General features: G+C 46.0%; 1 protein-coding gene across 1 annotated transcript; it reads left to right on the top strand.

Annotated features, from left to right (window-relative positions):
• Window positions 1-123: 123 nt before the first annotated feature.
• Window positions 124-22278, top strand: LOC311324461 (breakpoint cluster region protein; the record flags this gene model as incomplete). The annotated part of the gene is made up of 23 exons (XM_084456919.1): window positions 124-1483; window positions 10246-10427; window positions 11376-11480; window positions 11590-11775; window positions 12401-12508; window positions 12809-12866; window positions 12971-13023; window positions 13154-13294; window positions 15738-15859; window positions 15992-16157; window positions 16282-16401; window positions 16624-16699; window positions 16801-16905; window positions 17001-17075; window positions 17237-17334; window positions 17484-17615; window positions 19504-19563; window positions 19851-19960; window positions 20446-20585; window positions 20734-20868; window positions 20981-21086; window positions 21208-21370; window positions 21520-22278. The coding sequence occupies 23 exons, from the start codon at window positions 124-126 to the stop codon at window positions 21607-21609; spliced, it is 3891 nt and encodes a 1296-aa protein (XP_084313045.1). The 3' UTR covers window positions 21610-22278.
• Between the last annotated feature and the right edge of the window lie 214 nt (window positions 22279-22492).

Genomic DNA, 22492 nt, shown 5'->3' on the forward strand with positions numbered 1-22492 from the left:
GGACTGAAGAACAGAGGTTTTATAGATTGTTCATCAATAATGCGTAGTGTGCTTTTGTGAAAATGTTGTAAGTCATGCTTTAGATATTGATTTGTTTATTTCCTCAACATTTTATATAAAACAATGGTTGAAGCAGTGGGTTTTGTGGAGGCATGGAAAGCCCAGTTCCCAGAATCTGACCCCCCCAGCATGGAGATGAAATCAATAGGGGACATTGAACATGAGCTAGATAAATGTAAGGCGTCCATCAGGGACCTAGAAAAAGAGGTGAACAAGGAACGCTTCCGGATGATCTACCTGCAGACCTTACTGGCCAAGGAGAGGAAGATCTATGACGGACAGAGATGGGGCTTCAAGAGAACAGCCCGAATAGATGCAGGGGACCAGCCTGTTGGCTCAGACAGCCAGCAGTCCCATACAGATGAGCCATCTGCGGAGCAGCAGCAGGGAGAGGCAGGTGATACAGAGAGGTGCCAACAGTATCCAGACGCAGAAATGGATGAGGGGTCTCCATCCAAACAAACTGGTAGAGTATCCCCTCTCAGCCCCACAGCGGGCTCGGCAGACACAGAATGCTCACTTCAGATGGGCATGGGCTCAGTGGCATCGCTGAGGTCCAACTTTGAGCACATCAAGAGAGCTAACTCTCACACGGCCGGAGAGGGGAAGGGATTACCTGCGATGGGAGGGATGGAGAGGCCCTTCTATGTGAACATGGAGTACCACCACGAGAGAGGCCTGGTGAAAGTCAACGACAGGGAGGTCTCGGACAAGATCAGCAGCCTGGGCTGCCAGGCCATGCAGATGGAGCGCAAGAGGTCCCCGCACTCTCTGCCTGGGAACCTGTTCGCCGCTACGGGGGAGGTCCGCAAGTCTGTCCACAGAGGTAGATCCACCGAGGGCAACTGTGGCTACAACGGGTTGTATGAGGACGTTGAGGTGAGCCCGCATTTCCTTAAGGACAGTGTAATCCGCTCCAATGGCGGGAGGCCGGAGCGCCAGCCAGCGGACTGTCAGGCCTATACCAGCGTGTATGTGGGGGGGATGATGGTGGAGGGGGAGGGGAGGGCCATCAACATTAAAGACCACAGTGTCGACGAGGACTCTCACCTCACCTGGCCCCGCCGCTCCTACTCACCGGGTAGCTTTGATGATGCCGGCGGTGGCTACACGCCAGACTGCAGCTCCAATGAGAACCTGACATCCAGCGAGGAGGACTTCTCCTCCGGCCCGTCCAGCCACGTGTCTCCAAGTCCCACCGCCTACCGGATGTACCGTGAGAAGAGTCGCTCGCCATCCCAGCAGTCCTTTGACAGCAGCAGCCCACCCACGCCGCTGTCTCAGAAACATCTCAAGCAGCAGGTGCTGGTTTCCGAGGCCGCCATTGTAGGGGTCCGCAAAACAGGTCAGATCTGGCCCGGTGACGGAGACTCCACTACCTCCAGTAGGACCTCACATGACAACAGTCTCCAGGGAGATCTTGGTAGGTCTGCAAGGCCAAACTCTCTACTGTCATTTTGGATTGAAAAGATATCACAATCCCTTTAATTTCTAGGATTAAAGAGGCCAAACTCCTATAGTTAGGCTAGAGGAGTATAAATATGAAAGCATCAGAACAGAAGTAATGCACGCTCAAGGCTCATTATCAATCGTTATTTCATGAGTGTTGTGTTGTCTGAACTTGTCTGTCTGACCTTGATCCAGACTGATGAAGTCATGTGGTTAAGTGCACCTGCAGCAGCAGTAGTATGTTAAAATGAAGGAATTTATTTGATCTGATATAAATCTGCTTAAACGCATCCCACGGGATTATTTGGGGCCTATAAAATGCAGCCCGACCTCAAACCAAGCACCCTAGTGGCTGGTTGTCTAGATCTTTGAAGGGAGTAGCCTACGACTTGTTTTCTTTCCCCCATTCTAAGCATGCCTGCCCTCGCTTTCTTCCCCTCCTGCTCTCTTCTATTGAGTGGAGTGGAGTGCTACTCTGGAGATGCTCTGATAAAAGACAGCGAGTGCCCTCAGGCTGCCCAGTCACTCGGCCCTGTCCACCCAGAGTGCTTTCGTGTCAGCACACATCAGTGTTGTTGTCCTTGGCTTAGAGTAATTAACTTAAAGGGGTTTGTGTAGCGTGATAAATTTAGGGAGGTTCTTTGTTGGGGGCGGGGAGGAAAAGGGCTGACAACTCTCACTAAAAAAGAGGACGGGGAGCTCAAAGTGTGTCACATGGCTTCCCATCAAAATGTTAGGCATTAGTGTTTCCTGTTGTTATGTGAGCACAATAGAGGAATCACTCATCCAGAACACATATTGACACTGTAACAATATAACAATGTTAAGTGGGATAGGGTGGTCTAACCTGGTGTTGCCAAAGACAGAGATGAAGAGAAAGATAGTGTGAAGGTTCCCATGCAAAGCTTTTGTGAAAGCAGTAATATATATTATGTTATTGCGTGTTATAACATTATCACTTTACAGCAATTATGAGCTGTTTGATAGCTGTGGAGAACTGTGCAACATTTTAATTGTTATCATATTCAACTTGCGTCCATTGTAAATTGAATCTAATGCAAATAGCATAGGACATGCTTAACTGATCAATAGAAACATCCTCAAATCACATGATATTGCTTTGAGACAAGACAACAGGGCTCAGCAGTAAATCAGTGCATGTTTTTCTGTTTGGTCTAACAGAATAGAAAGGGGAAGCAGTAACATGTTTGCTTTTAGCAGAAAGTGATATGTACTGTGCAGCAGATTAAGATGTAGATCAGAACAGGCTGTTGTTATGTAAGATCAGGTGCAAAGACTTTAACACCAAACATGCAAAGAGCTGTACATATTCTGTGAGATAATCAGCATGAGCAGTAAGCCAGGGCAGCCTGCTGCTCTGATGATGACAAATCCATTTGCTCTGCGGCTTGTGGGTTTCACCATGCAATTTGCCTCATGACATTGCAAAACACTGTCCGATGTTGTGTAACAGTTTTATTCATGTAGAAAAGAACAGAGCTCAGTTGGTTTCCTGTGAAAAAAAGAATAGGCCTCGTGACCAAGAAAATACTTTTTAGAAACCATTTAATGCATAGTTTGGATGTATTCCTACATCTCCCCTAAAACCCAGTAAATACACATACGAGCCATACTGTAGTAACTATTCATGTGATTTTTGTGTTTACAAAGAGACCCACTGATTATGATGATCCATTGCTTGCTGTTGAAATGTCAGTCAGGCAGGACGCTGTTGGGCCTTTAGTGATTAAGTAAAAAAAAAAAATGTTGCTGAGTTAACCTGCCTGATGTAAACTGCTTTGAGGATTACCAGAAATCTGGATTTATTTTCTGATGCCAGAATAGCATTATTGTGCACATTGCTGGGTCAGTGCTCTGGTAAGCAGTGATTTTGAGACATGCAAGACAATCCAATCCAATTTTCTGTTTTGATCACTGAGTGGATCACTGAGTCCCTAGTTGATCACTAGGGAACAGTGGCAACTGTTTTTATCTTTTTTTTATTGTATCATAAAATTGTTTGCAGCATTTAGTAAATTCCATTTAATCTACCTTGTAAAGCTCTTTTTTTAATCTTAAAGTCAGTGTGGAAAAGGGCACTGTACTACATTTACGTAAGCGTTTGGGTGACTTTTAAGCTTTACAGGGAAATTTCACCTCTGTCATTTTACTTTGTTACAGTATACTTGGATTGGAAAAGATATTTGAAAAAGCAAAAGCAGCTATTTCTGAGCAGCCAGGCAGCCAGGCAACATTGCTCCATTGACAGGGCTGTCACCGCCAGTGTTTTCATGGCTGTCATGGTGGCTGGATCTGGCCTTACTGTACCTCGGTAGGAGGGACTATCTTGGCATTGGGCACAGTACTGACTGGCAAGAACAAACCTCTGTCTGTGCTACACACCACCAAGCCTCAACCACCTCCCCCTGTCATCTTAGGAAGATGGCCAGTCTAAAACTGACACATCTCTGGGGTCTCTTTTCCTTGAATAGGAGTTAGAGAATCAGTGCTGTGTCCTGGTCTCTGCTTATCTAGGCCAATTGTCAAGCTTGGCTGTGAATAGATCTGCTGATTAGCTGTGTGCCTTAAAGGAGGGCAGCTCTCTGATGTATCTGTTTTGTCATAATTCATTATCATCATGGCATTGACGTGCCAGTGGCCATGGCCTCGTCCTATTGCTGAGGGAAAATCTGGCTGCCATTGACTGTCTCCTGGTTTACATACTGAGAGGTGATGAGGACATGACAGGCAGGGCTGCTGGAGCTTCAATTATTTTTCTCGACATTTATTAGTTGTATTCCTTTTAAGATGGGAAATAGTCTACCATTAGCACTGAATGTGAATATATAATATCCACCTGTAGCTGTTGTTTGAGTGCATGCATTTATCTATTTATTTTAGTACTGTAAGTCTGCGTCAATAACAAAAACGTAGTCTGGCCCTGCAGGATCTGGGGTAGACATGACTGTCTGGACAGGCTTTTGTCATTGAGACTAATGTAATGAGTTCACTTAGTCTGTCTGAAAGTGATCAATTCTATCTGTGGCTGGCCCCAGTCCAGGGATTTGCAGCCACAGTGGTAGCCAGAGAGGTGCTGGCTCACACCCCTGTTTAACTGTAGATTCATGCATTTTTCAGTGGGCCGAAGGAGACCCAGACAGGCCAATCTTTGTACCTGAATATCAACAATCTGTGATTTAGTGGTTGAGGAGGCTAAAGAATTTGGCCTCCTCAATCTCCCTCTCCCTTTAAATCAGAGAGGGGAAGTGGAGCTCACATAGCCAGTCAACTTCAGAATGTGTCCAGAAAGCCCTACAGAGGTATAGAGCTGTGTGTCTGTGAGTCAGTGTGTGCTTGCACAGGCATGGACACGAACATGTGTGTGTGTGTGTGCGTGCGCATGTGTCACCTGTCCTGGAGAGCTGGCAGAGGATCAGTGTTCCAGTCCAGGCACTGCCAGCTGCTGAGGCACAGGGACAAACACTACATGGATGTTTCATTTGAACAGGGTCGGCCCAGTTCCAGTTCCAGCATAGGGCGGGATTGTCGTTCCGCCCAACTTTGACAGAAACACTTTCACTTGGATGCAAGATTACACATCTCCCTTCCAGGTTCAATAGCACCGAGGGTGACGCAAACCTTCGCTAACGTGATACATATTTTCCAACAGATAATGGCAGAAATGTTTATTACCCAACATAACCCAACACTCTCTCTAATCCTCCCTCGTGCTCTGTTTGGCCCCGCTGGTCCCCTGGTCTTACCTCCCCTCCCTGCTCCTTCTCAAAGAGCTCTCTGTGCTGCCGGCTGGCAGACCGGAGTTTAATGGAATGCCTCAGCTGCTGGTGGGGTGTGTGGGGAACAAGCTAATGAAATGTAAAGTGTTGTATGCGAGCTCGCCTCCTCGCCAGCGGCGTAGTCCACGGGGCTCGCTTGTTCGCTCGCCATGAGGCGGTGGATATTGCTTCAACAACACACAGTGCACTGCTAAATGTGCGCTCCCTTAGATGTATGACAGAAATTGACACTGATCTAATAGGCTGGTATGTCGAGAATGCTCTTTCATCCTGGAAGTAACGCTGCTATTCTTGACAGTACACTGAAAGCACAGTTATACAAACATCCAGTTTGTTCCAAATTTTTTGGCATACAGAGCTGTCCACTGTGCTGAATGAAAGTCCCTCTAACGCTGTGCAGACCCTTGATGTTGGTGTGTACGTCGCACATGACTGGTCAACTCACAGAGAACCTCTACCCTGAAAGAGAGTAATTTATAACCGTTTAGGCACGAGAACACTTATCAGATCTCTGGTTTTACCCTGCCCCCCCCACCCACCCCCCCAAAAAACGAATACATAATTTGGCACAATCTGTTACTGTTATGGTGTATTTTAGAATTGTATCTGCAGGACACTGGCGTGAATAATTGATCTGGTACATGAAGAAATAAGACCACATGAATGTCTGGCGGCTCTTTTTTTTTCATGGTGTTTCACAACGCTGTCACACCATCATGATGCCTGTGTCTAGGACCCCATCGCATAGGCTGAGGTGACGTGTGTGTTTGACGTTGTCTATGAGGTCACACACAGGAGCAATTATTGGGCCTTGACAGTGAGCATCTCTTACAGTACGCATCGCCGTGGCCACCCTGAGCTATTTCAACGCACTGATTAGTAGGTGTGCTGGGCGGGGCGGGCGGGGGCCGACCTCCACTGCTCAGTGGCTGGCACTAATTGTAGGATCTGAGCAGAGAGCCGGTGGGCCTCTCAGCCTCCGCTGGCCCTGTGGTCTGCTGCCTGCCCACTTTAACAGGCTCTTCAGATGGACCAGAATGTGCTGATGTTTGGTTGGCTCGCCTTCTGACGACTTGACAAAACACCAGTCAGCTCCTTCCTGGCCCGCTGTACCCCCCCGCCCCGCCCTGCCCTGCTCCATCTCAGATGCCACATATTCCAGCCTGTTTCTTTTCAACCTGATAAGTGAAGCGGGATGGGAGAAGAAACAGATGTGCTGAAGGGGAGCGAGTGCACAGATCCAGCCCTCTCTCTCTCTGTCACTGGTGTGATGAATGAATAGGGCATTTGCAGTGGTGGTTGAAGTGCAGCTCTTTGTAGCATGATGATCTATAGGTCACGCAGTGGGGTAGGTAGAGTGGATTGTTGATGATTCGTTGGTATAGCTTTGCATTCCCCTATTAGAGTGAGGAGAGCTGTAAGGGGCTGTGAGAGGTCGATTGTAACGCGGTCCATCTCTCTGGCCGCTGTCTCCCCAGTGACCACACGGTCAGCAGGAGAATGCATTTAGTGGAGCCATAAAGTGGCACTAACCTTTTAACAACATCACACTTTGGTATTTTTGCTGCTTTTTCTTTTAAAGGTGCCACATCGAAATTCATTCAGCAGAGTAGACAGACGGGCTGACGTTCTGCTACTCTCAATACTTATGTGATGATTTATGGACACTAATGTCCCAGTTAGTCTCAAAAGAAAATTCTAACCCTGTTCTTCCCGGAACAATCGACATATTTGTGTCCTATTTGTTACTATCTTTGTCTAAATTCTCAATTTCAATAGAAAGGAATGGCTGGGCTCAGTTTAGTACATTTAATCAAGCACTGAGTGTGTCCAGATGGTCCAGGCTAGGTGTATAGGCTGTCTGGGACACTTCCTTCTGCAGTGGTTCCACAATGAACACTTGAGTCTATCTTTCTCTCTGTAGAGAGAGACGGTGTACTGGAGCTCAATCAGTCAAGTGTAACACAATGCTCTGATGCACACACCACATGGGGGTTAGATCAACATTTAGATTTCGGATCAACATACAGTAATCGTTAAGATGAACAGAATCAAGCATTCTGTCTTCATCAAAAAGAAAAAGTCAAAAACAGTGTACCCTGTAAAATATGATGCCCTGTTGTCTTAGAAACATCATCATCGGACATAATTGTTGGTGCTCTGTTGACATTGACATTGATATTACCCATTTTGACCGAGTTCTACTTTTTGTTCCTAAACACATTTCAAATGAGTTTATTGAACTTAGTTATCTGTGTTCCTCCGAACAAAATCTTTTCACAAATGAGTTCCTTTACTTAAAAAGAAAGTCATGCAACACATTTTACAGTGATTCAAGGTCAGCCAAGTTCTATTAAAGAACGTATTCCTTTATGAAAGGATATCCTCACCTGTATTATTTTTAAATTGACTGTGTGTGAACTCAGGCCTCATCAATCAAGTCAATCTGTTTCTTCTGTAGAAATCCCCTGGCTACACAGGCTCATTCCCATACTTTCAGGATGATGGTATGTTCCATCCTTTTCTATATGAATTAGGATTACAGGTTTAATTGTTTGTTTTTGGTGCTTTGTCATCATTGGAGCTATTCCTGTATTAAACCTTTGTCATAATCCCCCACCAAGCAGAGGTTGAACCAGAGATGTTGACAGAACACGGGTCATTCTCTGGGCAGACTGTAGAGAACCTAACCTGCTGTCTAGCCTCTTGAACTCTGACCTCTTTAGGTCAGTCTACTCTGAATGGTGAAAGACAAAACCAGTATAGTAATGGAAGACGAGGAGAGAATTCTTTGGGAAGAGTTTCACACAGAACAAAAAGTTTGAAACTTAAGATTATTGAATTGAATGCAAAAATGTTGAATGAACAGAATTCTTATCCAAGTTGTCCAGAAAAACCTTTCCCTCTGATCCTCTGCAGCTGCAATCTTCCAGAACCCAGTCACAGCTGCTGATTTAAGCACACATGCAATATTATTAGAGTGTATTTTAATACAGCTCTGTTGCAACAGTTGAAATCATTTTGAGCTTTGTTGGGGGCAGTAGGGGAGACATGGGAGTGGTCTATGGCTTGACATTTCCAGACAGTGTTTGAGTGTAAGCCCAGCCTCTCACTTACTGAATTACTGCACAGCGGAAACCAGAAGATTACTTTATCTCTTTGTTGTGCTGTGAGAGAGAGAGCTGTGGTTGAATTTTTGTTAAGCGTGTTTCTGTAATGTACAGTAACAGTCACAGTTCAGTGCATGGTGGTTGCACTGTAGGTTTGTGTGTGGAGAGGGAGGGACGTAGGGGGAGATGTGTTTGTGAGAAAAGATGACCTTGTGGAGAGTGTCAGTTTCCGCTCTGAAGTTGATGAATTGTTGAACGTTCCGGACAGACCTGCCCGGACACTTCCTTAGTAACAGTCCTTGTAGTCAGAGAAGTTAGACTGAGGGTCTATTGTTTGTACATTCATTGCTTCACACAGCGTTGAAGTGTTTTCCTACTCATTTACAAAACCAGGATAAAGAATCTTCTGAGTTAAAAAGTAGGGTCACGGTCACCCATTACAAAGACCTTTTTTAGAAAATGGATGCTACATGAATACGACATAAAGTTTCTTCACCATTTTTTTTCCAGTGTGGGGAAAATAGGATCGGTTAGTGTGTGACTGTTGACGGTTGAGTTTCAGAAGCCAGGCCTTTATATGAGATGAAATGTTATCCATCCAACTCCACTGCTAATGAACAATCTGACAGGAACACAGAGTGGCCTTTCACACTGACTTCCTGACGAGCTGCCGCGGCCTGCACTAGCCCGCTCCTCCAGAGTCAACACAGTGGTCCCTCTGCCTGTTTGTTCAGGCCCTTTGTCATGGTCTCCTGGTCAGACTGTCAGCCAGGCCTGTCCACCAGGTTGGGCTTTATCTCCCTTTGCTTCCGGAATCCTCTCTTTCCTGTTTGTTAAGCAGAGGTGAACGAGTGCGACTCTGTCACTGTGTAACCTCAGCTTGACATGCGGCACTATACGTCAGCGTTCTGCTATTACAACACCCAGACCCCTAACAAGACAAACAACCCTCGTTTTATTGCTACAGTGACTACAGCTGGGCCGCTAACCGCCCATTATGATTGACAGTGATGGTTAGTCAAGGTGACAAATAACAGGGACTGAGAACTTGTTTGTCTACTTCCAGATGCACGATAGTGTAAACATGAGGCTGAAACTCAAACATTAGATCTTTGATATTTGTGTTGCATTGTATGTGTACTCTGTAGACATTTCCACCCATTATGTCTGAACGTACAGTATTATGGCTAGTGAAGGCAAGGCAAGTTTATTTGTATAGCACATTTCAGCAACAAGGCAATTCAAAGTGCTTGACATGAGACATTAAAAGCATCAAGACAAAGTGCAACACTTAAAAGGTCATATAAAATGAAATGCAAGAAGTGTAGTGAAGGAAGAGAGGAGGAACTACAATTGTTTTCTGTTATCCATTCTAGTCAATATAGTTCCAGTTGTGAACACTGTGAACGATATATAATTCAGTTCTCCACATCACACCGGGCATGTTGTGATTCCTCTGCTGTTCTGTGAGCTGATCCTTTGGGAGCATCCCTGTGTGCCTGGCACAGACTCTGTGCTAGATTTGGACAGGCAGCAGTTTTCTGAAGGGCACAGGGTATTTGAAACCCAGAGGCGTGGCAGTGAGTATAGTATTTGGTATCATATATGTCAAAAGGCAGTATTGATGAATGTATACATATTTATTTCTATTCCATGTTCAGTGGATTTCTGCTGTAGTTTTAAATATGCGTATGCCATTGCTTCAGTAAACAGCCGATGCAATTTGACAAAATGTTAGGGAGGGGTTTCCACTGCTCTGCTTTGAAATGCAGGTCTGCTGTGTTTTTCTCTGACCCTACCTGACTCCTGTGTTTCTATGGCTACCACAGAGGCCCCCTACAGCGAGACCCCTCCCTCGTACGGCTACGACCCGGAGCAGAGTGACGACCACCAGCGCCACCATGACCTCCTGCCCTTCGGCGCCTCCCCCTCCTCGTCACCACGCCTCCGCTCCCAGAGCCGGGGCAGCCGAGACACGGTCTCCTCCGGCTCCCTGGAGTCCACTCTGTCGGTAATGTTACTGGGTCAACCGCTACTACAGCCTCTCTCTCTCTCTCTCTCTCTCTCTCTCTCACACACTCTCTCTCTCTCTCTCTCTCTCTCTCTCTCTCTCACACACACACTCTCTCTCTCTCTGTTTCCTTGCCTCTCTCTGCTGGACTCGACTCCCTCAGCACTGGCTTTGTCCTTCACCGACTGCTCTGCCTCTGCTACATGTACTAATGTCCCCCGTTCTCCGTTCCCCGCATTCCACACGTTCCACACGTTCCACACGTCAACCTTCACCATGGTCGTCTCTGTCTGCTCTTCCTCACCCGGTGCTACTGGCGACTGTGTGTAGCTATCTTGGTCCTCCAGCAGCTCTCCCACCTGCCTGCCTTTAGGGTAGTTCCTTGTATTGAACTGAACTGAACTGTATTCACAACCACATTCTCATTCGTCCTATGAATCTCGCCCACATCCGGACCTACCTACCTAGACGGTCTCCGGTCTCCCCGTGGTTCCCTCTCCTCTGATGTGCCCCTCTGATCGGCAAAGGTTAACGCTAGAGGGAGGGGCTCCTCCTAATGTTCAGTCTGCAGAATGTCAGAGCTAACGAGCTGCTCTGCTCTCCAGCAGCACTGGATATCGACAGAGCGTCTGAACCGTGACTGACTGATGTCTTTGAGCCGTAAGCAGGTTCCGGGACTGGAAAACAATAGTTTGCCTCAAGATACAATACACCTCTGAGGGAGGCTTCCAACCTCTGCATCTCCTACTGACATGAATCAAATCTGCTCGGTTCCCTGGGGAACATTCTCTCATGCTAGAGGGCTCACTGAACCCTGAGGGGGATTAATAAAGAACATGTTGGTTTGGAATCAGAACCCTGAAATGAGCCTGGTGGGAGTCGAACGAGGAATGTTCTCTCTGTATCTCTCTCTCTCACGCCGTCTCCTTCTGCCTCACTTTCGTCCAGGTGGAGCTGGATCAGGAGAAGGGCCTGGAGATGAGGAAATGGGTGCTGTCAGGGATATTGGCCAGTGAAGAGACTTATCTCAGCCACCTGGAGGCTCTCCTGTTGGTATGTTTCTGATGAGAACCGTGGGAACACACACACACACACACACACACACACACACACACACACACACACACATACACTAATCATGGTCTTGTATGGATCGCCACAGCCTATGAAGCCACTGAGGGCAGCAGCCACTACCTCCCAGCCGACGCTCACCATCCAGCAGATAGAAACCATCTTCTTCAAGGTGCCGGAGCTACATGAGATCCACAAGGACTTCTACGACGCCCTGCTGCCCAGAGTCCAGGAATGGAGCCACAACGAGTGTGTGGGGGATCTCTTCCAGAAACTGGTGTGTGCTTGCCATTGGTTAGAGACACTTATTCAGGTTAACTTGTGATGGGTCCTTTTGTTCACCTGTTCAGAAACACACAGACCTCCCTCAGACTCCTAAAGCGTTTTTGAAAGTTTGGTAGGTAGTTATTAGCAAGCCAGGCAGTCACGTTCAGAGACAGTTGATCATAACTCTTGCATAGGATACACCCTTTCATCATTAACATTACTGGAAAGAAGGAGAGCTGAGCAGAAACTGAGGCAGTTAAAGACATGCTGTGTACGCTGGGCCGCACATGTGAGCAGACCGCCTGGAGTCATCTCCTGCACAGATAAAAGCCACAATTTACCACATGACCGGCCGTAAAGGAGAACAAAACACTCTTAGAAGCCCCTGACTGGAATTAACTATTACAATGATGGAGAATATGATGCGTAACACACGCGCACACGCTCACGCACACACATCGTAACTGTGCACATGTACTCAACGTAAAACTAATGAGCTGACATGAGTAGAGTAGCTGTACATGTATGTCCCCCCCGGAGATTGCGGATTACATTTCTGTTGTCTCTGGTACCAAACAAGGTGTTTGATGAATGAACTGACTCGTATCTCTCTCCTTTGTATGTCACCACTAAAGGCTAGCCAGTTGGGAGTGTACAGGGCCTTTGTGGATAACTATAAGGTTGCTGTGGAAACAGCCGACAAGTGCTGCCAGGCCAACGTCCAGTTTGCTGAAATATCTGAGGTATGTGTTGCACCACGCACAGCAGGATAAGGGAGTGTGACAAGCTGGCGAGTGTTTGATGTTACAGTACACAGTTGCATCAGGGTAGTTATTATTGGACAGTTTCAATTCCCCTAGACATAAAAAAGTGTTCCAGCGCACACCAGGAGAGTTAAAATAGACTTTTATTTCATTCATATACAAATTTGGCGAACATTCCCCTATACATGTTTAAATCGTAGCTTTAGATTTAAATAGCAGCTTTGTTCATGGCTTTTGAATGTTGGACTCACAAACATGGCCTTCCTGTTGTGCCCTCAGAATCTTAAGGTCAGGACCACAAAGGAATGTAAAGACCGGGCAAAAAATTCACTGGAGAGTAAGTGAAAAACTTAATTCAAGACGTTTTAAACATATTTTCATAACAGTTTGCGAAAGGGTACAAATTGTTCTCGGCGTCCGATGCGCCCCTCTCCTCCTCAGCTCTGCTGTATAAACCAGTGGACCGAGTCACTCGCAGCACCCTCGTTCTGCATGTAAGTCAAACAAACTCCTCTCCTTGAGGCACCTCATGGTTGTAGTCCGTTGACGCATGGCTTCACATCACACAAGACCTTTACTGTTAATACTGAGCTCAGCTGAGTTCCCCTATCCTTCCTCCTGTAGGACCTGCTGAAGCACACGCCCTCCGGTCACCTGGACTACCCTCTGCTCCTGGACGCCCTGCGCATCTCCCAGAACTTCCTGTCCAGCATCAACGAGGAGATCACCCCGCGCAGGCAGTCCATGACAGTCAAGAAAGGGGAGGTCAGTGTGGCGTGCTACTGTGTCACCGCGTCTCTGCTCAGCTTACCCGCAAGGCTTCCGGACGTAATCACATGATTGTCTCTGACTAAAATAGATTGCATTGGGCACTGACAAACAACAGTGTAGCTTGATGCTATGTGATCAGATTGAATGCAGAGTGGCCTCCAGCCTGATTTCTTAATGGCTTAAAATCCTCTGCCCACAGTAGAGGACGAGGTCACAGCAGGAAGGGGTACAGCCTGTTCCCTCCACAGAATGCATGTTCCCTCTGCCAAAGACAAATCCAACGGTTTGACAGACATGGCACAGACCGGGCACAGAGTCTCTGTGTTGACCTGCCTGTTACACTTAGTTTCATCTTGCCACATTTGTGCCTCGCCATAGAAGTCCTACAAGCAAAAGAGTGCCTCGTTGTGTAGGTTATATTTAAGGAAATGGTGCTGTATTAATGTGGTTACTGTGTGTTCCTTTAGCTGGGACTCTGGTTTTCAGTTCCAGTCTGATTAAATGAAAGAACACTGATCTCCTCTTGTTCTCTTTGCCACAGTAGCTCATGTGGTCAGTTGGAAAGATTATTTAAAACACCCAGCAGCAACACCCAGGCAAGTTCATGGATATCTGACAGTCAAAGTGGCGTCAGTGTCTAGTATCCTGTCTAGTAACAGTAAGAACCTAGAGAACGGTGTGTCTGGAAACTGTAATAAAACTGGTTGGTGAGTCAGATTCTTGCTGAGTCATCACTGCCTGTCTGCTTTATGAGTGGAGGAAGTGGAGCGTAGAGGAAGCTCATGACAAAGTTGTTAAAACACTGGGGCCAAGGGTCTCCACGTTTCAGGCCAGGAAAGCCCACCGCCCACACCTCTGCTCACTCCCATCCTCCTCTTTCAGTCTCTGAACTCTGTTTCCCATAAATGACCTGCAGTCGGTCCTACCAAGGACTGGGCCATTTACCAACGTACTGTACCAACTTCCTCCCTCAGTCCCTCACCCCTCTTGACCCCCCCCCCCCCCCCCCCCGCCTCTGATGCTGTGATTCAGATGTACTTCCTCTATCTTTACTGGAAAGTTCCTCACAGTGTTTATCAGATTTGGACATCTTATCTCAAAGAAATGTGAAAATAAAACAAGGACAAATATGCTCCTACTTGTGTGTGTATTTGGAAATTAAGCATTTGCATTCCACATTCGCTCAGTAAGACTTTGTGCTTAGTGTGATTTTGGTATATGTGCAGTATAATTACAGTGAAAATATAAACCCGTTTTAGTTCTGTTTATTTAGGCCTCTCCTAGCTGCTTGTTTTGTTGGAACATGTCTCAAAAAGGAACATGAAAATGACAAAAACAGATGCCAATGTCAATACAGGAATCGATGCCAATGTCAATACAGGAATGTACTGACGTCGGAGGCCCTCCCTGGCAGTCTTCCTTGTTTATGTAGGGCCCTGGTTAGGAGGGGTTGGTAGACTCGGCTGTGTGTCTGTAGGGTGAATAATAAGCACTTTTCTGTCCAAGGGTGAGAGGTGGGGATGAGCAACACAGACACCCTCAGATCCATCCAGCCACAGGAAGGGCAGATGTCGCAGCATCCGTCACCAAGGGGCTGGCCTGGCTTTTCTGGGGAGGCCTGAAATAAGCATCTATAACCACATAAAACAACCAGACACCCTTTGTTCACCGTCAAAGAGACATGGATGAACTGGGCTTTTGCTCATTTCTCCATTAAAAAAACACATTTCTGTATAAATAAAAAAAATGCTATAGTCTAAATGTGCTATACTCTTGAAGTTTCTCCCATAACTATGCCATTGTGACAAAATATAGTCGGTTTTGATCATGGCTGTAATTTCCATTTACAAATATTCATTTTGCAGATCCTCTTATGTACAGTAGAGCCTGTCAGGTCACATTCATCAGATACATACAGTCGGTTGATCACCTGAGGACCATCATTACCTGGCTCAGTTGGCTTGTCGTATGACGCTGGGAAATCCAGTGTCCTGAGAACCTGGCTCAACAGATGACTCTCCTAATCTGTGTTTTGCCAACAGATTGGATGCATAGGGGAGGATCTGCTGCCTGGTGTGAAGCCCTTATTTGCTGATTGTGATGGGAGCAAATATGACTCTTAAATCATTGTTTATCTGGGGTAGCAGCAATTGTAGGCTACTATACACAATACCTGTTGGCAAGGATTTATGTGACAGGATAAGCAGCCAATTATAAGGTTGGATCTCTATTGTAATCTGAAATTAAATTATAATTTCATATTATGTAGAATATTTTGCAGCTGGTGAAAGAACTGTGAATTTGGTATACGTATATGTGAGCTTCATCCACGGCATACTTGTAACCCAAAACCAGGATCGGCAAGTGATGGAACAGCTGCATATATTTGACACCGAACATGGATATCAGTGTAGCGTCTCCCAATCTCCCCCCGCAGAACCGTCAGCTGCTGAGAGACCGCTTCATGGTGGAGCTGGTGGAGGGGTCCAGGAAGCTGCGCCACGTCTTCCTCTTCACAGACCTGCTGCTCTGCGCCAAGCTGAAGAAACAGACCGCCGGGTGAGCTCCAACTCTGTCTCTGTCAAGCAACGAGCGCTTCGTCTGCTAGCGTCAGCTGTTTCACTTCACCACGTAGAATCACACTGCTCCTCTGTGTCTGGAGGCTCATGGCGCCGCCCTGTGTGTCTGTAGGAAAGGTCAGCAGTACGACTGCAAGTGGTACATCCCGCTGGCGGACCTTACCTTCCAGACCATCGAGGACTCCGAGTCCACTCCCATCCCCCTGGTCCAGGATGAGGAGGTGGACGCCATGAAGATCAGGATAGCGCAGATCAAGAACGAGATCCAGAGAGAGAAGGTAGGTACTGTACTATAGGAACGGGGCAACGACAGAATGAGAATTTCACCACTGTGACGTACTGTACACGGGAGGGACATTCACATTTAGACACTGCCATATTTGACTTGTCTTTTATTTCCAGAGAACCACTAAAGGAGTGAAGGCGCTGGAGCGCCTGAGGAAGAAGCTGTCAGAGCAGGAGTCTCTGCTGCTGCTCATGTCCCCGAGCATGGCCTTCCGAGTGGCCAACAAGAACGGCAAGGTGACACAGGAAGTAGATGCAGGACCGGCCTCTGTCTCTCTATTCACCTGCTTAAAACCACTCCGTGCTTTATCTGTGACCTGACAGGTCATGCTTATTAAAATATTTTGGTCGAGGGTTTGCTGCCCCCTACAGGCGTAGTGGTGTAGTACAAGTACAATATTATCCAACGGGTTTACTTGTTTACTGTACTCAGTGATACTATTTTTGTGTTTCCCACAGGGCTTCACATTCCTGATCTCCTCAGACTATGAGCGTGCAGAGTGGAGGGAGATCATCCGGGAGCAGCAGAAGAAGTGTGAGTGTTCCCTACGTAACATGGCGTCAGCAGCAGCAGTCTTGTCACGTTGACAGTGGCGATCATCAGAATCACACACTCTACTTTGTTCCCTCCTGAAGGTTTCAAAAGCTTCTCTTTGACCTCTCTGGAGGTGCAGATGCTCACCAACTCGTGTGTGAAGCTCCAGACAGTCCATACAATCCCCATGACCATGAATAAAGAAGGTAGGCCATTCAGAGCTCTTCGTTTTTTTTTGTCACTCCTTGTGAGAAAATGGATCCAGGCCTCACTGTCTGCTCTGCGTCTCCCCTCTCTGTAGAGGATGAATCTTCTGGACTCTACGGCTTTCTGAATGTCATTGTCCACTCTGCATCAGGGCTCAAACAGAGCTTGAGTAAGTGGCACAGATAGCTGTTTTTTCATACTTTTGGTGATAATCATGCAGGATGGGAGGGGGAGAGGCGGGGGGCGGGGTTGGGGGGGGGGTCTGGTAGCCCAGACCAGTGGGTTCCTGCCATGTCAAACCCCCTGTGTTTCGGTTTCTGCTCTACTCAGATCTCTACTGCACCCTGGAGGTAGACGCCTTTGGCTACTTTGTGAACAAAGCCAAGACACGCGTGTATCGAGACTCCACAGAACCCAACTGGAACGAGGTGATGTCACTCTCTCTATCTCTCTCTCTCTCTCTATCTCTCTCTCTCTCTCTCTGCCTGCATGCAGACATCAGGTGACCTTGTCTGTACTCACCCACACCCTCTCAACCATCACTCCAACGATGCACTGTGTGTCTTTGCCCATGCAGGAGTTTGAGATCGAGCTGGAAGGCTCCCAGACGCTGAGGCTGCTGTGCTATGAGAAGTGCTGCCACAGAACCAGGCAGGGCAGGGAGGAGGGAGAGAACACAGACAGGATCATGGCCAAAGGACAGATACAGGTACTGAGACTAAGGAATTACACACGCTGTGTTGCCCGTCAAAGCACTGCCGCTCGAAATACTGTATGCTGAGATTATATTAGCCTAATATCCAGCTAACTCCAATAGGTGCTCCAATATGAGACTGACTTATCTGGATTGCTTACGCTAAAAGTAAAAAATTATCCTGTTGAGTCATGGATGTGTCATCGCAGCCTGATTGGGGGGAGGGTGTTGCTGTGTCAGAGGGGGGGATTACAGTTGGGAGGGGAGACAGGTGGGCAGTGGGGCCCGCCCCCCACCTGTACAGTAGGTTGGGATTGGAGAAACAGAGGTTCTGAGTGATGTGTGCATGTACTTGTATATGTTTCGGGGTTGAAGAGAGATGTCAGATATAGGAGGAGAATAAGGTAGAAAGGAATTAGCAAAGCTCTCCAGTTAAAGAGGCACTAGAGCTAAATCAGGGGTGACCCCCTGGGATCCTGTAGAATTATGATCTGTGAACCTGGGGGTATGTGACACCCTGGCTGTGCTCAGAACCAGTTCATCCGTAACCAGGGTAGTCTGGGATTCCCAGGAGTTTATCCACAGATTCATCTGGGAACTGGAACCACAGGGAGACTGCGTGGTCCCCAGGTTGGCTGTGTTCATCTTGCTTTTATCTGTAGAGAAAAGAGCCGGACTATAACAGGGCCAAGACGTGGAGAGAACACTCTTTTCTTAGTATTGAACCGCAACACAGAAATGATTATGAGAGCCTCAGGACTCTTGAAGAAAATGTGAAGACACATGATCTTCTTGCAATAGAGGCCCTTTGTCGTCGTTTGGCTGAGATTTGGTTTCTGGGCAGCTGCTTCATTTATTTATTTATTTGTTGTTATAAAATAGTTTTGCAACAGTAGTAATGTCGGTGACCTTGAAGAGTATGGGTGAGACTTGTGGAAATGAGCCGACTGAGGATCAAACCAGCGGCCAGTTCGTTAACAGCTGCAGTCTAGAGGGGGAGGGGGGCCCCGGTCCCAGGAAGCCCCCAGGCACAGGGCCTCGGCTGTGGGGCAGGGTGCGCAGTGCGCTGCTCAGGCAGAAGGTAAAGATACAGCACAGATGTGTGAGGATGTTTTCTCTCTCTATGCTGTTTTCTTGCGAACATGAGGTTAGAGGCTAGAACCTGAGATCCTCTTTTTTCTTCTTTGTCCTTTTGTCTGTGTGAGATAAATGCTTTATTTTCTTCAAAATGAGAGTATGTAATGCTTCTGATCCTTTTTATTTTAACAAGCACATATGTTGAGCATTATGTAAAACATTTTTGTCCGTAGAACAAAAGATTATCCAAATGATCAAATCTGTTTGGTTTCTTTGGTGGAAAGGCCATCTGTTATGTTGGATAATCGGAATGATGCTCACTAGCCTGGAGATGAAAGATGAAATGAAAGATAGCAGCTTGGTATTAGTTGGTTGATTAAAATAGATCAGTGACATGATTTGATAACCAAATGGAGTTTATACAAGGAGGAGTGGAGGGCAAGTAATGGTGTCACTTGTTGGGGACAAGGATAAAGTAGCCAATGCTTCAATGAGTTTCATTAGAGTGTGTGAGCTACAATAAACAACAGTTTTATCTACTGTTTGGGTTGTACTATTCCTGTGTCTTATCTGTGTCAGATACATTCTACTGTTTGGGTTGTACTTTTCCTGTCTTATCTGTGTCAGATACATTCTACTATTTGGGTTGTACTTTTCCTGTGTCTTATCTGTGTCAGATACATTCTACTATTTGGGTTGTACTTTTCCTGTCTTATCTGTGTCAGATACATTCTACTATTTGGGTTGTACTTTTCCTGTGTCTTATCTGTGTCAGATACAGTATATTGCAGATCTTGCAGACTAACAACTACCTCGTGTTTTCCAGCTGGATTCTCAAACTCTAGAGAGCAAAGACTGGCAGAGGACAGTCATCACAATGAATGGGGTATGTACTGTACCTGCTGAATTTTAAATTATACAGTTTTGGCACAGTGTGATATTACATAGGCATTATGCCAGTGTAACTCTGAAGGCATACTTACTTAATAGCCTGAACAAGGTACTTAAGGACAAAACTGAACGTGACATAATTCATTTTGTTGTCTAATGTAATGTGCCACCATTCTCTATGTTGTGTTACTCAACTTGTATGAATTGACCTCATTGCAAACCTGTTTATTTGCCCTACTACTAAGTGATTATTTAATAAGCTATCGTTTACCTTTGTAACAGATTGAGGTGAAGCTGTCAATGAAGTTCATCAGCAGAGAGTTCAGCCTGAAGAGAATGCCCTCGCGAAAACAGTCTGGCGTATTTGGGGTCAAAATCAGTGTTGTAACCAAGTAAGTGTCTTCCCTATGTCTCTAAACATGAATTGTATGCCTGTTCATAAAACATTCCACATTGATGTGATTAATATAAATGGGATTTATCCCCCTTTTTCCAAGAACAACACAAGCAGAAAGTCAGAAATAACTCCCAGAGCATGCCTTTTTCTTCTAGTCAGTTGGCACTCACAGCTCCTCAGGGTCTCTTTAACAAAACATCCTTTACAGTGCTGAGGGTGCGTTCATGCAGAATAGAGACATTCTCCAAGTTTGCTTTAGTATAAAAGTAGAAAGAGAGTAGGGGTATTAAGGCATACTTGGGGAAAATATATTACACATGCAAGCAGAAAACTATTCAGCTTGCGTTCATAGACCACAAAAAAACACTACATGTGTATTTAGAAATTAGACACCTTGTTATGCTGATCGTAGTGTGTGTGTGTGTGTGTGTGTGTGTGTGTGTGTGTGTGTGTGTGTGTGTGTGTGTGTGTGTGCGACAGACGGGAGCGTACCAAGGTGCCTCTCATCGTGAGGCAGTGTGTGGAGGAGATAGAACGACGGGGGATGGAGGAGGTGGGCATCTACCGTGTCTCTGGCGTGGCCACAGACATCCAGGCCCTGAAGGCTGCATTCGATGCCAGTGAGCTCATCTAATTTCTCCCTCTCAAAAAATCCCAGAACTTTATCATATAAACAGTACATATACAACAGCCGTAACGGCTAGGTTCTCTGTCAGATGAGAGTATTTCCTCATATTACTACCACTAATGCCCACCTCTGATTGGCAGACAATAAGGATGTGTCTGTGATGATGAGGGAGATGGATGTGAACGCCATCGCTGGAACACTGAAGCTGTATTTCCGTGAGCTGCCGGAGCCTCTCTTCACTGATGACCTGTACCCAAACTTTGCTGGAGGCATCGGTCAGTATCTCTCTCGCTGTAACACCCCCAAAATACATCATAGGTACAGTAAGAAGGCAAGAGGTCATGTGGTGCGATTCTCTCACTCTAAGGTTCCTCCTATTCCTTGCAGCCCTATCAGACAGTGTAGCCAAGGAGAGCTGCATGCTCAACCTGCTGCTGTCACTTCCTGAACCCAACCTGGTCACCTTTATCTTCCTGTTGGACCACCTGAAGAGGTAAAGTATCAACAGATGCATAATTCCTCCCCATTGGTTCCCTTCTATACAAAGCTGACACATTCAAAACTCCATATTCTATGAGCTGAAGTTCTGATATTCTCTCTGTGTGTTCTTAAAGGATTGCTGACAGTGAGAGTGTCAATAAAATGTCCTTCCACAACCTGGCCACAGTTTTTGGCCCCACCTTGCTTCGTCCGTCCGAGAAAGATAGCAAGATCCAAGCCAATGCCACGCAGCCCATTACTATGAATGACAGCTGGTCACTAGAGGTCATGTCACAGGTACTATCAAACTCAGTGTGTAGAAAACTTAATGGATTATTTATCTGTACTGTATTACGGTAGCAGTGATATGCCTAGGCCTGAAACTCATAGAATGTGTAATTCCTATGGTTTTGATAATCTCCTTCCTCTTATACTTGTCTTTCCAGGTGCAGGTGCTGCTGTACTTCCTTCAGCTTGAGAGCATTCCTACCCCTGACAGCAAACGTCAAAGCATCCTTTTCTCTACTGAAGTATAGCATTAAATCTGGACTGTGGTACAGTAATGTTTCTGTTGAGAGAGACCAAGAATGGCTGTCAATGCTGGAGTAAATGTATGCTGCTGAGCAGCAAGGTTCCACATGGCCACTAGGGGGAGCGAAGAGGGCACTGCAGGCTGGAAAAAATAATCCACGATCCTGGCACCTGTTAACCTTACCTGCTGTCTTTAGGCATTAAGAAAACATTTAACATGATAACAACTTAGACCATTCCTTGGTTTTATATACAGATTGTTTTGAGAATCAATATTTGCACTTTGATTGTTTTGTAGTTGATACATGTAAGTGTAATCATAGTTCCCTCAGTATTTCTTTTGTATTGTGGTGGATTTTGTGAGATCCATTCAATACCACCACCTCAGACGAGGTAATGCTGGAAACTTAATTATGTTATCTGATGTTATGGTTCTAGCCTCTAGTTACTTATAGCCTATCTGACAATCAGCTTATTGCAGAGGACTTCACTAATGAAAGCTTATCATGCCTAAAGGGTAGTAGTAATCTTTGTCATAGAGATACGACTAGACATTGTTTATAAGACATTACTGAATAAGACATGTGCACCCTTGTCTTGATATTATGCTAGGCTATTTAGACTTTGTGACATCATCTGTGCCAATGTTTCCCCTGCTGATACCTTATAGGAAAGTTAAAAAGCACCTGACGTTTACACAAATACTCTACTCTTTATTTTGTAAGAAGTGTGTGAGAATGTCACTTCAGTACATTTAACATGCAGGCATGTTGACATGGGAGTTTAATTTGTATTTACCTCAGTAAAAGATAACACATTTTTGTGATGTTTCATCGTGGTTATTCTTTGCTTACATCATTTTCATGTTGCCGTAACATAGCTAGAGAG

Source organism: Borostomias antarcticus (genome assembly GCF_949987555.1).
Source record: "Borostomias antarcticus genome assembly, chromosome: 23".
Lineage (NCBI taxonomy): Eukaryota > Metazoa > Chordata > Actinopteri > Stomiiformes > Stomiidae > Borostomias > Borostomias antarcticus.